Raw genomic sequence first — 19,995 nt, forward strand, 5'->3', positions numbered from 1 at the left:
TTTCCAAAAATGTTTGATGGTTTCACATACATGTCACTTTGTTGACCTAACACTTTGTATTATTTATGCTTGCAAGGTGGAATTAAAGCTGAATTTTGGGATTCTGAAAAACACGGTAAAAAATGCAGCAAGAAAAGCAGGAAAAAGCCAGCAAAGTATTGTTTGCAGTTTTTATTACTGTCAAGAGATCAGATTTTGGCTGCAGAACTAAAAGCAGCAAAAAAGCAACATGTGAACATAGCCTTAGCCTGAGTCATTGTGGCGGTTCGGTATCCGAGTCGAATCATCTCTTGACAAAAATCCCCTTTGCCTTTGATTGATCGCTCCAGTCTGGTGACTTCAGCGCAGAGATCTTTGAAATCCAGTGCAGACACTTGCTGGATCAGGGCTCACAATGTCTCTGTGCATGTGCTCACTGTGCATTACAGAGGCGTTCTGAGCCCGGATCCTGCAAGTGTCTGCACTGGAATTCAAAGATGTCTGCCTTGAAGTTACCATAGCGGTGCAATCAATCAAAGGGAATTGTCACGTGGAAAAGACTTGCTAATCTCTGGGGAGATGTATGATGTAGAGACACCCCCTAATTGCATGGGTTCCTCCACCTTCCCCAGTACTGGCTCAACCCCAGACCGCTCCCCCGGCAGAGGTACACAACCCCGACAAGAAGGCCCTGGAGAAGGTGGTCTCACCCGTCTATCCCGAAGGCGTCTATCAAGACGTATGGCCAACAACATGGCAGCCTCCAAGGACTGAGGGGTTTCATATACTGCCAAGGCATCTTTCAACCTTTCAGTAAGCCCCTCACAAAGTTGACTTCTAAGGGCTGAGTCATTCCATTTGGAATCCGTTGTCCATCTACGGAATTCCGAACTGTACGTCTCCACTGACCGATTCCCCTGCTGAAGGCGACTTAGCCTAGACTCAGCCAAGGCGACTCGGTCAGGGTCATCATAGATGAGGGCCAGAGCTCCAAAAAATCCCTCCACAGACTGGAGACAGAGTCCTGTGGTAACGAAAAAGCCCACAACTGAAGATCTCCCTGCAGTAGAGAGATCACAATACCAACCCATTGCTCCTCATTATCGGAGGAGTAAGGACGAAGTTTGAAATACAATTTGCATGCCTCCTTAAATTAAAAAAACTTGTCCCTAGCTCCTGAAACTTGTCTGGGAGGGCAACCTGGGGTTCAGGCTGGACATGCCTACCTGCAGTAGTGGACAACTTCTTTAAAGGGAACCCGTCAGGTAAAAAAAAACGCTATTAAACTGAAGATATTGGATTAATCTGCAGGTTAATAGACTTCTGAAGCTACCTGGGGCTTCCACTGAGAACCCCACTGCCAGGAGGAAATTATCTTTTTCCTACAGGCAGCATTGGGCTTTCAGTCACAGGGGTGCAGCCGGAGCAGCTTCAGTACATAGTGAGCAGTGGCTGTAACTGCTCCCAGCACACTGAAGCCACGCTGGCCCACCACCTATAACTGAAAGCCTGAAAAGGTTCTTTTCCTCCTGGCAGCGGGACTCTCAATGCTCAGAACGCTAGTAACCATCAGATTAAAACAGGTTAACAGCATTTTTTTTCAATGACAGGCCCCCTTTAAAACCATACCGGAGTGGACTGGAGAATAGTTGCACCAAATTTTGTGACTTTTAAAAAATGGCGCAATTGATGAATCTGGTGTAAATATCTGGAATCGCTAAATCTGCCCACAAAAAAAAAGGTGCAAATAGAATAGTGAATTGGGTTCAATGAAATAAAAAGGCATAAAATAAACAAAACTAGACAAAAACAGGAAGCAATTGGGGTCATAGGCTGATAGGCAGTCCGCTGGAATATGGTATGCCAAGTTCTTTAAGGAGTGTGCATCTCTTAATGACTTTGGCACATCTGTCAGCAACCATGTACCAGCATAAGAAATGTACTCCGGTAGGGAAGGCAGCACATTCCTATCATGATTCACACAAGTTTTGTTGCATAAAATGATGACTCATGTGTTGCCTGCGCTGTGCCACATCCTGTCCCCACTAAGCTCTATTGAATTTTAAAAAAGTTGTCAGAGTTGGTGTAAAAGCTCAGAAAGTCACAAAATATTTGTAGGAGTTGCACTAAAATTTTGGAACTTGTCAAAAACTGTCAAATCTGGGCCATAATCATTGTGATTCCTTGACTGTTATGAAGGCATTCATTTAATAGGGGACTCTTACTGGGTTGGAGGTTTCAATTTTTTTCGAATCCCCATATAAATTTTGGCATTTTCAAGAGACCATTCTCTCTCTGGCTTGGAACTCTGTAAAATAAGAACAAAGATAATAATGTCAGAATAAGCTTGGTGCATAAAGTGTGAATAATGTGCGCTCATAATAGGCAAGCAAATCAATTCCCGAATACATTCTTATCATTAACTTTAAAATTGTGTTTTATGGCAGCTTGTATCTGCTGGAGTGCGGAAATACTTTATATTGTGCTATTAAAGGGGTCAGTCCGTCTTAAACTACAAGTCTGCAGTCACTCTACGTGTGACTTGTGAATCCTCGCATTGAGCACTGTGAAGATTCTCCGGAGCTGGGAGCGGCCACAGTCAGACTAGATGGGCATGGCCTCATGTAATGCAAGTGTATTGAGCGAGGCTGGAAACAGTCTAGTTGGATTGTGACCGGGTGTGTGCATATCGCATACATTTGGTCATATGACCGCCGTTCATGGCGCCAGCACCGGAGAATCCTCACAGCGCACAGTGCACAAGTTTGCAGTCACATAGAGTTTAAGACAGGACAACCCCTTTAAGGCCTCATATAAACGTTTGTTTGTTTTGCATGCAAGAAAAAAGGCTGTTTTCCAGCTGTGTGCTAGATCCGATTTTCATTCTTTTTTGTGTGTCCATTTTGACCATTAATGTGACATCACTTTTTAATGTATGGAAAAAAAAATTAACGGTTTTCCTATTCGTTAATCTGTAAAATAAACGGACAGCGCTCAGTGAACACACCAATGGCATCCGCATGCTGTTCGTTTTTCATGGACCCATTGAAGGAATATGTGACTTTGATCCGTGATCTTTGATCAAAAACAGACATAATTCCATTCTGCCTTTTGGTGGAAACTCGGTCCATAAAAACACACAGACATTTGAGCCGCCTCATAGAATGCACCCAATTATAGTCTATCCGAAATGTCCGTCAGAATGATGCACTATGCAGATCCCGAATAGAATATTCTCTCCATTTTGGCAGACGCTTACCTTCTTCTCCTTCAGCAGCAGCAGCTTGCGATCCCTGATAACAAAGTATCTTTCCTGGAACTTACTGCTCAGCAGCTTCGGGGATTCCTCTCTGCACTTCAATAATCCACATTTTGGGGTCTCTCTTTTTGCACCTAAGAAGAATTTAAATCAATTGTATTAATATTTGCTTACAAATAAAGATTAATAATGAGTTTCGCATTATGTTAGGAAAGCTTCAGCTGGAGTTTACCTGTGAAAAGACAACTTCCTTCACCAACGGAGATCTTCTTTACGAGCAGAAATGCAGAACTGGGCTCAGCCAACTTGCACCACTGTAGAGCTTGCTCCAGGACCCTCTCCTTTGGATGTAAAGGCCTCTCTATAGAAAGGTAACAGTTCAATAAATGAAAGCACAACTTGTGAGCATATAACGCAGCTCATATGAGAAATCCAGAAATTGCCATAGCCTATAACTTTGCTTTCTGGGCTCCAATGCAAAATCTGTAAAGAGCCCTCCACTTATGTGACAGAGGAAACATGGACCCACTCAGGTACCAAAGACAGTGTGCAGCCATTACATCTGACTTCTCCCCCCAGGGATTAAACAGTAACTAAGCTTTTTTATTATTTAATTATCCTCCAAGTATTGCAAAATTATGCATTTTTGCAATATACTTCATTTCCTTATTTAGCTTTCTTCTCTCCCAAACGCTATGCTGCAGTGCTTTCAAAGCTCAGTTCATGCTCATTTAGAATCTGCTTTCAACAGCTGCTTAGCAAAGATCCCTACACACACACTAATAAAACAGTCTGTATATAGGAAATCCCCTATTTGAGTCTTTCTGATCCACACATCTGTACTCAGACAGGGGAATTCATGTACACAGGCTGTTTGAATATACTGAATGGATATTTGCTGAGCAGCAGTTGAACGCAACTTCTAAAGGAGCATGAACTGGGAACTGAAGCAGTATTAAAAAAATCACTTTATTATGCATGAAAAATATCAAGAAAAATAACTTATTTATTTAATGGCCTTCAGCTCGGTCTCGAGCCACGGCGACTTCCTTGATGAACGCTCTGTAGGAAGATCGATCTTGTGCAAGCCTAGATAGGTCCACCAGGGTCTTCTCCACTGTTACCTTGATTGTATCAAGCCATCATGTTGCAGTCTTCCTCTTCTCCTTGTTCCTTCTATTCTTCCGACCATGATGTCCTTCTCCAGTGATTGCTCTCTTTGTATGATGTGTCCAAAGTAGGCAAGTCGTAGTTTGATGATCCTTGGTTCGAGTGACATGTCTGGCTTGATTTGTTCCAAAATTGATTTGTTTGTTCTTCAACAAACATTTCGAAGGCGTTGATTCTTCTTCTGTCTTGTTTCATTATGGTCCACGTTTCGAGCCGTGTCTTTGTCGCCAGCGGAATGTTCCTCGATTTGAAGACCTTGTCCATGGACTTCATTGTTGATTTACCCAACGCTATTCTCCTATTGACTTGTGGTGTCATTGCTGCATCTTGAGTGATCATTGTTCCAGGGTTGAAGTCCTTTACAACTTCCAGTTTGTCGCCGTCTATCTCAAATAATTCCCAGTCTTACCTGGCAGTAGTGAATATCTTTGTCTTCTTGGTGTTGAGTACCAGTCCCATGTTTGAGCTTTCCATCTTGACACTCCGTAATAAGTCCTTTATTCCATCTACGCTTGTTGATATCAATGTTGTATCATCTGCGTATTTAAGATGGTTGATGATTCATCCAGCAATTTTGATTCCTTCTTCTTTTTCGGCAACTCCAGCCTTCCTGGAAACAGCTTCTGCATATAAATTGAAGAGAAATGGTGACAGGATGAAGCCTTGTCTGTCTTTCAACCATGCTGTATCGCCGTGTTCAGTTTGGACTGTTGCTTCTTGGTCGATGTAAAGGTGCCTAATGATGTTGATCAGATGGTTCGGCATACCTGTGTCCTTCATGGTATTTCAAAGTTTCTGGTGATCAACACAGTTCAAGGCTTTGCTGAAGCAAAAATAGATCTCCTTGTTGTATTCTTTGGCCTTTTCCATTATGCATCTAATGTTAGTGTGGCACCCCAGGGGTCTGGTTTCCACAGTAATAGCAATATTACGTCTGAGAGCAGGTGGGAGGTCTCTTGGTCAGGAATCCTATGCATGCCACACCTCCTGCCCAGTCCTGGGAGGGGAAGAACTTCCCCTATATAAAACTGGGGCTGAGGCAGGGTTAGAGAGAAAGAGCAGAGAACACAGACAGAGACACAGTCTGGTCTGTAGTGGAGCAGCTTTAGGGACAAGAAAGATCAGGAGCTCTGTGGGAGCTGTGTTAAAAGAGATCAGGGGCTGGAAACTGTAGAGCTCGCCCTGATTAAAGAATTATCACCGGACCCGGAGTCCGAGGCTGTGGGGACGAATCCTTACCCAGCAGCAGAAACCGACCGGCAGGGGATTTCAGGTCCTCTGGCCAAGAAACCCGAAGGCACGGTCACACGCGTGGGACCAGCACCGCCATCGTGGAGCGGAAGCCACTAGAAGGCCCCGAGTCACCGGCCATACGGGTGAGCACCACACGGTACACTCAGGGACGTGGGCTACTTTTACCCGCCTCTAGCAAGGTAGCCAGAAGAGTACAATTAGTTGGGGAGGCCTACAACTCCGCCTGGCCAGGGGAAATCCCATCTGCTCAAAGACTGACCAGGCCCCGATCGCTAGCGAGTACTCCGGGAGGGTCTATCTTTATCACCAGTAAAGACCCTGAACTACACCGCATCGTCTCTGAGTGGTTCCTGCTACCCCCATCATCCACGTCGGCTGCCCTGAGGCCATACCCCTCCCGTTGGGGGTTATACCATCCACGCTGCACAATCCTTCCACCGGCCTCAGCGGTCTGCCCTGCAGCGGCAGCTCCATAGCTGCATTCAACGGGTGGCGTAGTCGTCCAACATCTACTGCTACTACTCAGCCACACAGTTTGACTCCCTGGGCACGGACCGGGTCACCGCCACGAGACTACTACCCCCAACAGGCCCGGCTCCGGGTAGTCCCCGCGTGCGCAACGCTACACCAAGTAGGCCCAGGGGCGCGTCATTAGCAATTACTATATCAGTGATAAAAACCATAAGTAAAAAAAATAGACCTACCACAATAAGATTCTGACCTACCAGATTAATCTATGGGGTAAAAACAGGCGACCAGATACATATCTAGTTGGTGAACCACAAAGACTGCTTTCATGGTAGGTAGTAGTCACTATGCAAAAATGTTCTTTAAAGAGTTACCTGCTGTGATTTGGGGGAAACAGATCAGCGAATGTAAAGCTATAATTAGATATAACCTTGTCTATATACCATATACAATAAGCAGCACTAAACAGTCATAATTAGCATGGTCAGATATAATACATATTGCTGAGCGGTCAAATTAAGGCCAAATAATAATATTGATATATGTGTACTTTGTTATTTTTCTTGATATTTTTCATACATACTGTAATAAAGTGATTTTTATTAACTATATATAAAGTTTGCAATACCAAAAGGATAAGTAACTATGAAAAAAGTTCAGTTACTCTATAAGTCCCTGACAGAACCTGAAACAGTTTTAGTGATGTGCTGCAGATGTTTTAATGGTGATGTTCCACTAATTACATTATCCACCTATCTTTTAGATGGGTAATATAAATGTATGAATACTCAAGATCTGGCCGCTGATACCCCACTGATCCTGGTGGTCATTCTTGGGATTGCGAAGGTCCTAGAGGACCGATCCCTGGCAATCATACCTTTATACTCCATCCTGTGGATACGTGATAAATGTAATTACAATGTACTAGGACAATCCCATTAATGAGCCAATGATAACTGACTGAAAGAGGAGAGGATAATATTACTGTAATGAACTTACTGGATATTTCTAAGTGACCTAAATGTGTTAAATACGGATCCTTCAGTTTTATCACTTACCCAGTTCTCCATTTTCAAAAACTTCAAAAGTCAGCCATATATCCGTACTGGGCTGAATATTCCGCATATCCAGTACCTGATTGGTGAGAGCTTCAGCCGTCATGACAGGAGAGACCTAAGAAGGAAGGATACGTTAAGAACAGACTTCAGATGGCAAAGGCTGTAAGGACCTGAAATATATAGACGACATAGTTGCTTTTTATTGTATTTTATTGTAGAATTTTGCTATGATCTCCAATTCTAACTCACTGCACTATTGTGATCTGCTTACCCTGACAGACTGCAATCCACGCTAGGTGGCCACATGTGGACGCATAGAGCAAGAGACCTCTCCTGACAAAATCACTTTTTTAAGCTGGTCATCTGGTAACATGGGATAGGCCAAGCCAAGAGAAAAGTAAGGAAGACCAAATATGTAAGTGCAGCCACCGACGTAGAAACAGCTATGGGTAACATTTCCCTAATGGCACTATCCACTAACTACGACCATTAGCTTGATTTTAAGATTACAAAGTATGACCACTTTCTTCACCTCCAGTGACAGGATGCCGGAGGGGTCAGTTTATAGACACTGTGACAGAAAGGGCAGCCTACACCAGGACCAGACGCCTGGCTTAAGATAGAGCGCCCAAACAACACTGGCATGTGGTGTCCAAAGAACATCATCCAATATAAAACAAATAAGGTAATTATTGACTGAAACAGTGGCCCTTTAAGTAGTGATGATTGGGCAGCCCCCTTGTGACTGCACAGGTCATACACCCCCAAGGTCGACCAATAACATTAAGGGACAATATCTAAATATCTTCCGACGTGAGAGAGAAGATGTGGTACAATGTAAAGGGGATATCTCATGATATGTGTTCAGGAGCGCACTGCTCTCTTGCCTGCCAGCTTACTGCTTGTGTGCCAGTTTACTGCTTGCGTGCCAGCTTATGGCTTGTATACCAGTTTACTGTTTGCGTGCCAGCTTACTGCTTGTGTGCCAGCTCACTGCTTCCGTCCTAGCTTACCGTTGCATCCCAGCTTGTGTGCCAGCTTACTGCTTGCGTGCCAGCTTACTGCTTCCATGCCAACATACTGCTTGTGTGCCAGCTCACTGCTTCCGTCCCAGCTTACCGTTGCATCCCAGCTTGTGTGCCAGCTTACTGCTTCCATGCCAACTTACTGCTTGTGTGCCAGATTACTGCTTGCATGCCAGTTTACTGCTTGCATGCCAGTTTGCTGCTTGTGTGCCAGCAAACTGCTTCCATGCCAACTTACTGCTTGTGTGCCAGCTTACTGCTTGTGTGTCAGCTTACTGCTTGCATACCAGCTTGCTGCTTGTGTGCCAGCTTACTGCTTGCATGCCAGCTTACTGCTTGTGCGCCAGCTTACTGCTTACCGGCCAGCTTACTGGTTGTGTGCCAGATTACTGCTCTCTTGCCTGCCAGCTTACTGCTTGTGTGCCAGTCTACTGCTTGTGTGCCCTCCTGATGATTGACCGATTTGTACTTTTTTTCTTGGCTTGCTATTTTTCCTGTGTGTAAACATGTGTCAATCAAAATATCAATTTCGGCTAGAGGAATGGTTGAGCTCTATTCCACCTTCCCACACACTATTTTTTTCACCCCGCCATTATATAGCTTCCTAAACTTCTTTCCAGATCCCTAGATAGATCCAATCTTTTTCTAATATTATCTTACCTTAGACATGCTACAATCTGAATACACCCGCCTCTACAATTTATTGATTCAGATATTTATTTTTTGACTTTACTGTCTGGTTGGTCCTTATCTGTACTTTCGTTTCAATGTCAATTAAATAAAGAATTAAAAAAAAATGTAATAAAAAGTCCATCCGTTGAAAATAGAGATGATTTTTTTCAGAGGTAATTTTTAAAGTTGCTTAGTTTGCAATTTGCAAATCTAAAAGCTCTGATTGTGTCAGAACTGCAGAACCCAGTCAACTAAGTGATACATCTTTGGATTCAGCTTCTCTTTTCCTACATTATGCTGCTCTCAGATGAGGTAGCAAAAACCTGCTGACAAATTCCCTTTAAAAAGTTGGGACAGCTCCTTTTAAAAGAGTCTTCTGCTCTCTTTTAGAGCGCAGCTTCCCCTCCTTCAAAAGTCAACCAGATATCCGCTCCCCCTCCCTGGTGAAGTAAGGCTTCCTTTTTTTGTCTTCCTTTTTTTTAAAAAAAATATGGCATTTCTCTGTTAACGTTAAAAAAGAGCAGTAAAGCCCGTTAAGTAGGTTAAAGATCACTGACCTTTAGTGTTACACAACAATCTTGCTCCTTCCTTTCCAAGTAAACCTCTATAATAAGATCTCCAGCCTGTGACAGCTATAGGGGCAAGAAAAAAAGCAGATGAACTTTGTGTCCCATTGTGTTTTTATAGATTGCATTTTTTTTAAGGGAACCTGTACCCTAAGTACAGAAATTTAAGACCGTATCAACTGGAGTATGGCAGGAAAAAATACCTGGCAGCAATCACACAGCCAGGCTCTGATTCGTGCTGCTCGTTGTCTGGGCAGCATGAATGTAATGACAGGTTCACTTTAAATATTAAAGGGATTATTTGAGACTATTTGATTTTTTCTTTTTTACTATAGGCCTAAGAACTTACAGGCGGGTAGTAGTTAACTACCTGCCAGTTCTACCCAGAGCTGGCTCAGTATGGTCACAGACCGCTCCTGCCAGTGATTCTGCTGCTCCACGTCAACAGAGCCGCTCTTCCTCTTCTCGACTATTCTGTTGGAGTGTGACTGCTGACATCTTGCTGGTTGACAGTCGGCTCCCTGCAGTTAGGCAATGGAGAGTCAGCTGTCAATCAGCATGATGTCAGCAGTCACGCCCTGTCAACAGAGCAGAGCGGAAGAGAAGCATCTGCTCTGTCAATGTGCAGAATCACCGGCAGGAGTGGTCTGTGATCACTCTGTGCTAGCTCTGGGCAGAACAGGCAGGTAGTTATCATCTACTTGACTGTTAGTTCTTAGGCCCATAGTAAAAAAAATCAAGTCCCAGATAACTCCTTTAAGCATTTGACAACTCGGCATAGAAGAGAAAATATAATTAAATCAGATGTGTCCGACACTAACTGTACCACTCATTACCTGGACATCCTTCCACGTGGTAATTAAGCTATTTTCTAAATCCATCTGCGTCACTTGCTCTTCATCAATCTTGGAGAAAAAGAAAAGGTTGTATTCAGTGTACATGTAATAATCTCTAAATAAAGCTGGTAGACCACTTATTGCTTTAGCTACTAAATTAGAATTAAGAGCATAACCCGGGAATAAAGTGCAGATCCTGAAATGTTCTGATCTTGAGGTTATAATAAAAATGGCAATCTTCTATGAAGCCAAATCACAGATCTGGGCTTTATAGGGGCACCAAGATGGCGGTAATGAGGAGGGTTTTCGATATGCCCCCTTTGAAATGGCACCTTGCGATTGAGTCACAAATGGGATGATGGAAGCTCGACAGACAGCTCCACCATTTCAAACTGTTTAAATGCAGCGGTAAGATGTGACAGAGGCATCTAAACAGCAGAGATACCTCTAGCTGCTGTTGTTAGCAGCAGGGGCTGGCTGTGTAACACAGCTGGCACCCAAACAGCTGGCACCATTATTATTATACATTTATACAGTGTTAAAAACTTTCAGGGCTGTGTATATAAATGTGCCCTAATATTTGGGGAATTAGGTGCATGGACCAAGCTAGGGACTAGGTAGACGTGTGCCTGGGGAGCACAAACATCATGAACAAGCCACTCTGCTTTTACCATTGTTTTTAAGTGCAAGGCTACGGAAACTAACAGAATTTTAGCCCTGATTAAACATGCTTGTCAACTGTTCTGGATGTCCAAGGACTAATGGAGAAAGGGGACCTTGTATATGTACTCCCCAGGTGGCCAAAGGGGAGTACCCAGGAGTGGTGGGCAGGTTCCTGGGAGGGATGGATGAGAAATGATGAGAAAACGAAAACCTGGACTCACCTATGAATTTTCACAAAATATGAAATACGAGATAAACCCTATAATTACAATTTGTAGCCCTTCCTGTTAATTTCAGGTCAAAGAAATTGGAATACATTTTCATCAAACATCTGACCAATAAAGGCTCCACTTACAGAGAAGACACTGGCATAGTTGTCAATCAGATCCTCCATTATCTTGACCTCATGTTCTCCTTTTCCCTCGGTCTGAAATAGGCTGGGAGCAAACAACAGTGACAGATTCTTGGTGCACATCTGGTTTAAATCTGCACATTTCTGGACCCTTGCAAAAAAATGGAAAAGAAGTGAACATAGAGGAAGGGTAGATGGGGTACAGAGAGCAGAAGATGACATCGGTAGAGCTGATTACCGATAGAGGTGACCAATCAGCGCAGCCAGTGTTGCTCGGTTTACTTTTGGAAGATGGTTTATCAAGTCCATGTATTTCTCCAGTCTCTTAGCTTTTTCTGAGTGCTCTGAAAAAATATATACTTGGTTTCAAATAACATTTCTAATACTGAAATAGGAGTAAAAACAATTACATATAAAGCTCATATTGAAACACTGACAGTACATGAATGCAGCACCAGAATCACTGTCAGAACATGAATACAGCCGTAGAACCATCACAAATACATGACTGCAGCACCAGAACCACCTTCAGTACATTAATATGTCACCAGAACCACTGTCAGTACTTTAATACATCATCAGTACCACCGTCAGTAAAGGAATACATCACCAGGCTTAGCATAGTGACCAATTGCAGTTTCAGATCAGCCCCATATACATGAATACAGTTGAATACAGAAAGATGAGAATCAGAGGTTACCGGTTCTCCATGGGTTGCACAATATCTTTTGGTGGGCCACATGCGGCCCACAGGCTTTATTTTGTGCAGGCCTGATCTATGAGGGGGGTGACTCCAAAGGTAGAAGTGCTTGTTTTGTAAAATAGTCCAGCCATCTTTTTAAGTGCTAGTACATATGACGCTACATGTGCCAGTCAGCAGACAGTATCCGTGCATGCATAGATAATATAAGAAGCACTTAATGTGGGGGTTTACTGCTAAAAGAATGGTCCAATGTCTCAATAATAATGTAGAAGGGGTGACGTGTGGGATCAGCAAAGAAGAGATAGAAGAAGTGTGAAAAATCTGCCTAAAAATATTTGCGTTTAGAGCAAAATGTGTCACACAACTGCGCATCTAAAAATTGTCAATGCAAATTAATGTGATGTGACCGCTGAAATAAAAATAAAACCTGGTTAAACTTTGGTGATAAGTTTCAAGTAATTTTGCTCACATAGACTTCAATGTAAGGCGCCCGTGTCATGTCCACACTTTGGTTGTTTCTTTTACAGCTAAGTCATGGCTACGTTCACACGTTGCATTTTTGCTGTGTGGTTTTTTTTTTGCAAAAATGTTTCATGGTTTCACATACATACGTCTTGCACTGGTGGCACCTTGCATTACGCTTGGAAAGTGGAAGCAAAGCTGAACTCTGGGATTCTGAAAAATGCAGCTAAAGCGGAGCAAAAAATGCAGCAAAACCTGTGTTTTGGCTACAGCTTTTTTTGTCACCAACAGATCAGGTTTTGGCTACAGAAAAAAATGCAGCAAATAAGCAAAGTGTGAACATAGCCTTAGACTAGTTGATATGCCGCTCTAGTCTAAAACTATCTTTGGAAACTAACCTGATTATTAGGTGTGGCGCATTCTAGAAAACTGGTGCAGCATGTGAGAAGTCTTGGAGATGGGAGTAGGAGGGACAGTTTATGAGCAATGTTATGGCAGGCTTACCGGATGCCAATCGGCAGTATTAAAGATCATCTGTCATTTACCGGTTTATTTTCACAGACCGATGAACTTTCTATGTGCATAGTACGATCATTACTATGACCGTTCTGTGCCTATATAAAGTCACGTTGTCGACAGCACATTTCCTGTTTACACAGGATGATGTGCTGCTGATAATGATGATTTTTAAGTCTGCTTAAGTCGCACCCCACGAACGAGCATCCTACGTGTTCATTGGTGTGTTTAGATGGGCTGATAGCTAGGAATGAGCATTCATTCTTTCAGACGATCATTCCCTGATTATAAATGGGTCATGGAGCATGGGAAGGGTGGTGGCCAGAGAAAAGGAAGGAGATGTAGGCTGGCGCAGCAGTGTGGAGAGCTCTGTGCCTTCTTTAGGCTTCCTGCAGTACAACTGAGCTATCTGACCCGTGCTCCTGTCTCTACTTCCTGCTGCAGTGATGAGGTCATGACACATGGACATGTGACCACTGCAGCCAATCACAGTAACCTGTTTCAACCAGTGATTAGCTGCAGTAATTGCTGCAGGAGGAATTAGACAGTGGTGGGGGATTGAACCTATTAGGAACGGGTCAGGCAGCAGAACAGTGAAGTGGGTACTGTTTTATTTTTTTTTTAACACCTATTCTGTAAAAAAATGTCTCGTAGTTGCCAGAGAATCGCTTTGATGTTTATATGCAAAAGAACAAGATGGCGTCTGTTTTTCGCCATACACAAGCGTCAGGGAAATGTTGCTTTGGCCTTTTGTAACACAGAATAAGCCAAGCTAAAAACAAACTAAAGGGATGAACAACCATCAAAAGCTAATGTGATAGAGAAGGAAGGAGTAAGCGGAGGACAAGGCAAGTACCTCGTTTCTCTAATTTCATGGCTTACTGAGCAAAGCTTCAGTTTTAGAGTAAATCGCTAATTTATTACTGAGAAGGATAAATGGAGCAATTCTGTAACAGGAGCCTGGACATTATGTATAGAAAACTGGTGATCTGAAGAATCCTCTGCACTAAATCACAGAATGACTCACTAACGCCGACTACGGCATCATTCTTGTAGGATATTAGCCATAGTTTTTGGCCAGTCTGTGCTTCAGTCTCAAGAATGTATCTTATGTTATTCAATGTAATCTTATTTTATTATTTTTTTCTTATTATTATTCTTTTTTATTTATTCATTTTTTCTTTATTTCTTCCTATTATTTTTTTTCCATTTCTTATTATTTGTTATTTCTTATTTATTTCTTTTTTATTCTTATAATTATTCTTTTTATTATTCTTTATTCTATTATTCTTTTTTCTTGTTGTTTTCAAGGTATCTTATTTTAGCCAAGGTAATAAAAGGAAGCAAGGGTTAAAAGTTGTTTTTTAACACCTTAATAAAAACACTTGTTTTGTGCCTTAAATGGGTTGTAAATTGATCACCTATACACTACCCTGCAGTTTGCTGCTCCCGCTGTGACCGGATTTACACAGTGTGCAGAGCTGGAACAGAATGGCTCCGTACACCGTGTAGTGGCCATTCTGAGGTACTGCAGCTCAGATCTCATTCACTTGGAGCTGAACTGTAGTACCCGAGAATGGCCACTATACAGTACAGGGAGCTGTTCTATTCTACTTCTAACCACTGTGGGGCCTCTTTACGAGGTGGCGTCTTTCCACCATTCCATCCTAAGGATATCTCATCAATATACAAGTCCTAGACAATCCCTTTAAATCCCTGGCCATTTTTATCTATTTTCGACTTGTATTGGTTAACCAGGTATAGATTTTATTTTCCGCTACTGAACTAAAAGGGCTTTATTTATTTTATGGCTCTTACACATAGCATTTGTGATTCCTGAAGTTTAGAGTACTTTATCTAATTTTATACAGATTTTCTTATTCAGATTAAAAATGTGTCTACTATCGTCTTGGATATAATTTGATTTATAACATGACCTACTTAGTCTACTTAGTGGAATTATGATGTGGCTTTTGACTTCAGACGTGGTGGCGTGGCACTATTAGAATATTTTTTAATTGTTATTATTTTTCATCTACAGTATATATATATATATATATATATATATACAGTACAGACCAAAAGTTTGGACACACCTTCTCATTTAAAGATTTTTCTTTATTTTCATGGCTTTGAAAATTGTACATTCACACTGAAGGCATCAAAACTATGAATTATATACTTAACAAAAAAGTGTGAAACAACTGAAAATATGTCTTATATTCTAGGTTCTTCAAAGTAGCCACCTTTTGCTTTGATGACTGTTTTGCACACTCTTGGCATTCTCTTGATGAGCTTCAAGAGGTAGTCACCGGAAATGGTCTTCCAACAATCTTGAAGGAGTTCCCAGAGATGCTTAGCACTTGTTGGCCCTTTTACCTTCACTCTGCGGTCCAGCTCACCCCAAACCATCTTGATTGGGTTCAGGTCTGGTGACTGTGGAGGCCAGGTCATCTGGCGTAGCACCCCATCACTCTCCTTCTTGGTCAAATAGCCCTTACACAGTCTGGAGGTGTGTTTGGGGTCATTGTCCTGATGAAAAATAAATGATGATCCAACTAAACGCAAACCGGATGGAATAGCATACCGCTGCAAGATGCTGTGGTAGCCATGCTGGTTCAGTATGACTTCAATTTTGAATAAATCCCCAACAGTGTCACCAGCAAAGCACCGCCACACCATCACACCTCCTCCTCCATGCTTCACGGTGGGAACCAGGCATGTAGAGTCCATCCGTTCACCTTTTCTGCATCGCACAAAGACACGGTGGATGGAACCAAAGATCTCAAATTTGGACTCATCAGACCAAAGCACAGATTTCCACTGGTCTAATGTCCATTCCTTGTGTTCTTTAGCCCAAACAAGTCTCTTCTGCTTGTTGCCTGTCCTTAGCAGTGGTTTCCTAGCAGCTATTTTACCATGAAGGCCTGCTGCACAAAGTCTCCTCTTAACAGTTGTTGTAGAGATGTGTCTGCTGCTAGAACTCTGTGTGGCATTGACCTGGTCTCTAATCTGAGCTGCTGTTAACCTGCCATTTCTGAGGCTGGTGACTCGGATAAACTTATACTCAGAAGCAGAGGTGACTCTTGGTCTTCCTTTCCTGGGGCGGTCGCCATGTGAGCCAGTTTCTTTGTAGCGCTTGATGGTTTTTGCAACTGCACTTGGGGACACTTTCAAAGTTTTCCCAATTTTTTGGACTGACTGACTTAATTTCTTAAAGTAATGATGGCCACTCGTTTTTCTTTACTTAGCTGCTTTTTTCTTGCCATAATACAAATTCTAACAGTCTATTCAGTAGGACTATCAGCTGTGTGTCCACCTGACGTCTGCACAACACAACTGATGGTCCCACCCCATTTATAAGGCAAGAAATCCCACTTATTAAACCTGACAGGGCACACCTGTGAAGTGAAGACCATTTCCGGTGACTACCTCTTGAAGCTCATCAAGAGAATGCCAAGAGTGTGCAAAGCAGTCATCAAAGCAAAAGGTGGCTACTTTGAAGAACCTAGAATATAAGACATATGTTCAATTGTTTCACACTTTTTTGTTAAGTATATAATTCCACATGTGTTAACTCATAGTTTTGATGCCTTCAGTGTGAATGTACAATTTTCATAGTCATGAAAATACAGAAAAATCTTTAAATGAGAAGGTGTGTCCAAACTTTTGGTCTGTACTGTATATATACAGTATATATATTGCTTTTATGATCTAGCTTAGCTCCCAGAAGGTGAGAATTGTGGTTCCAATTTCACTGCAGTTTGGATTCCATGGATAGTGTAAAATGAAAACCATATGCAAAGCTTACCTGGTTGGTTGATTTTTACTTCTCCATTGAACTTAAAGGGTTATTCCCATCTTCATAGGTGGATATTATCGGATAGGGATGTGAAAACAAGCACTATTGCAATATACTGCTTATTAAAATTTGCAGTCATTTGTCACGGGTGTGTCAGGTGGGACAGACAGTCGTTCTGGATCCAGCTGTAGAAGGTCATTGCGCTTGGCTTTGCAGGCACCTTCTTGATCTTTTCATCTCTGTAGTGTAGTGATATCCTTCTCCCTCTAGGACCCAGCTGTGACCTCCACCTTCTGCTGCTTTCTGACACACCCTTGCTGAATGTTTAAATACCTTCAGTCTCTCCAGAGAGTCGCCAGTGATAGCTCTATTTTACTCTGTCCAGGCGTGAAGCACTAGTAGTCAGCTAGTTTCTTCTTGGAGTTCCCTTGGAGGATAGTTGGCGTGATCTCTCTGGTGTCTTCTCAAGCTAAGTATTTCCCTTGTCTCTTTACCTGTTGGTCTTTAGTTGCAGTGGGGGCTGACTAGTGCTCACCCAGTCCCCTCCCTATCTAGGTCCTATTGGTAGGGGCAGTCAGGAATTAGGTTTCCTGCTCGGCGATAGGTGAGGAACCTATTCAGTGATGTTAGGGCAGTCAGGGTGTTGTCAGATCTGCCTAGGTGTCTCCATTCCCCCTTTCCCTATTGTTTGGGCTTCCTCCCCCTCTTCCCATTCTTGTGCACTTAGTCTTTCCCTCACCTTGCGTTACACCGTTCTTGAGATACTAACATTTTTCTTTTGTTTACAGCTCATTACCTAGGAAACTGACCACCCCTGCTGTCTAGCTTGTAAGCAGTGTGCTGAAGCTGGCTGTGGTTAGGAGATAACAGTGCACCCCAGTGACAGCTTCAAAACAGTGCTTACAAGCTCAACAGAAGAGAGCTTGTAAGTAATGTGCATATTTTTCTGTCTAGCAGCAGTGGTCGGTTTCCAAGACAACAAGCTGTATACAAACGGAAATAAAAGTATTAAAATCTCAAGTATAGCTAAAAATGAAAAAAAAAAAATAAATTGCAAAATTCCTTGTTTTTACAAGCACTATCCAGCAATACCACCTCCGAAGATGGGAATAACTTGTACAAGTCAGAAACTGAACTGTAAATGTAAATTCAGATCAATCTTCTTACAGATTCCGGACAGAGTTGTGGATTTAGGTAAAACAAATTCATTCAGCTGTTATCTTAAAAAGAATCTATCAGCAGGTTTTCGTTATGTAATCTGAGAGCAGCAGCATTTAGGGGCTGATACCTTGATTTTGGTGATGTGTCACTTACTAGATTGTGTGTTGCTGTTTTGATGAAATGAGTTTTATCAGCAGGAGATTATCACTACAGGACTAGTTAGTTGTCTTGTGCCTCCTAGTCTTGCTGTTCCGTATAACCCCGCCCCAACCACTGATTAGCTGCTCTCTGTCTATACACAGATTACACAGAACCAATCAGTGGTGTGGGCGGGGTTATACAGGGCTCAGCAATCTGCGCTCTGCTAGATCTGCAGCAGAGAAAACTGGGATTCTATCACAACTGCTGCACCCAACAAACTAAGTGACACATTGCAGGAATCAGGGTCTCTGCCCCTATATACTACTCTAAGATGGGAAAGCAAAAACCTGATGACAGATCCCCTTTAATAAGAAGCATATTTTTTGCCTGCAAATATGGACAGAGAATCTGCAGTGTATCCACTCTCTATGAACATATCCTTACACTGCATATTTATCCTGAGGAAGACACCCCGTTACAGGGACTGCGCCCTGATGATCAGACATTTGTCACAATCAGGACTGGGCTGTGATCTCCGTTATTTGTCAGTTTTTGCTGTGCACTGCAAGTGGAGAGGGGGTTGGAGTTCCCATCCAAATGAATGATCATTCCGACCACCTCTCTGCTGACAACAGCCGGAGTCATGAGAGCGGCGCAGGTACGATCGGTAGGATCCACATCTACTATAGATCCTTTGGATATGCCATAAATGTACAAGCTGGGAATATCCCTTTACGTAGGCTTGTTGGATAAATGGTGTAAAGGAATAAGTCGCCACCAGACACTTCTCTAGGGTGAACAACAGATTGGACCCTTTCGTAAAATAGGATGTAATAGGCGCTTAGCCCACAACAGTCTTGGCAGATGGCAGTCGTGTTACACAGCCATCATCTGCTTGTAGCTTCAGTGACTGGAGCCAGATCATTTTCGATTGCTGCATTTTCTCCAAAAATGCCAATAAAAAAACTATTAAAATGTTGTATATACTCCAAAATGGTATCAATAAAAATGTCTCACCAAACAAAAAAACAGCCCCCCATAGCTCCATAAAAAATGGTAAAATAAATAAAATTTCATTTTGTTTGTTATTTATATTTTAGTTAAAAAGTTTTTTTATAACCACTGAAATATAAAAAAAAAGAATATATTTGGTATCTCTGTAATTGTACGAAGCTTAAAAATCATATTGACGGGTCATTTTTATGACGGAATTGTTTTTATCACTTCACCCCACTTGGAATTTTTTTCCCATTTTTTTGTGTTTTATATGGTAAAGTGGATGGTGTCATATAAAACCACAACTCGTCCCGCAAATATCAAGTTCATAGCCATATGTCAGTGGAAAAATAAAACCAAATTATGGCTGCTGGAAGAAGGGGAGAAAAAAAAAACAAATAAGCAAAATAAATCTGTCTTTGGCCAAATGTGCTCCCATTAGTAGGACATTACCTGCTGCCTCTTTCCATTGAGGGTGAAGTTCTGTTGTAAAAATGGGGTCATCCAACTCCCTGAAGAACCTCTTCAGAACGTCTGTGACATCCTCAATAAAGTTATCGCTGATGCGCAGTTTAACGTTTCGGGCGTCTTTGCGGAACTCATCCATCAGAAGCTTTATCCGAGACTTGGCGCCATTTTTACGGTAAATTCCCTCATGACGGAGGCCTAAAACAATGGTATAATAGCACTTAATTATTACAAGGCATGTTTTAAAAGTTGACTTTTATTGTAGAAATGTAACATTACAGTAGTGAACTTGTGTTTTTCCTTTTAAACTGGACTTTTAGATTAGGATTTAGAGTCTTATCCACTTTGCTGATAATCTATTTGCACTGTAAGATATATACTGTCCTACCTATACCATAGCTGCAGCCCATGGATCAATACAGCATCATTTGGATAGCTATCTTT

General features: G+C 42.2%; 1 protein-coding gene across 3 annotated transcripts in view; it reads right to left on the reverse strand.

Moving 5' to 3' along the window:
* Positions 1-19,995, reverse strand: part of ARAP3 (ArfGAP with RhoGAP domain, ankyrin repeat and PH domain 3) — a 210,975-nt gene that overhangs the window by 14,853 nt on the left and 176,127 nt on the right. For all 3 annotated transcript variants that reach the window (XM_073649737.1, XM_073649735.1, XM_073649736.1), the window contains exons 21-29: positions 19,537-19,749; positions 11,541-11,646; positions 11,306-11,453; positions 10,288-10,356; positions 9,443-9,517; positions 7,189-7,303; positions 3,471-3,599; positions 3,239-3,372; positions 2,205-2,287 (exon numbers count right to left, since the gene is read on the reverse strand). In XM_073649737.1, coding sequence (XP_073505838.1) covers positions 2,205-2,287; positions 3,239-3,372; positions 3,471-3,599; positions 7,189-7,303; positions 9,443-9,517; positions 10,288-10,356; positions 11,306-11,453; positions 11,541-11,646; positions 19,537-19,749 — 1,072 coding nt within the window. The remainder of the gene's footprint in view (positions 1-2,204; positions 2,288-3,238; positions 3,373-3,470; positions 3,600-7,188; positions 7,304-9,442; positions 9,518-10,287; positions 10,357-11,305; positions 11,454-11,540; positions 11,647-19,536; positions 19,750-19,995) is intronic.

The sequence above is a fragment of the Phyllobates terribilis genome, unplaced genomic scaffold, assembly GCF_046119375.1.
Source record: "Phyllobates terribilis strain yellow unplaced genomic scaffold, ASM4611937v1 Scaffold_10__3_contigs__length_209671492, whole genome shotgun sequence".
In the NCBI taxonomy this organism is placed as follows: domain Eukaryota; kingdom Metazoa; phylum Chordata; class Amphibia; order Anura; family Dendrobatidae; genus Phyllobates; species Phyllobates terribilis.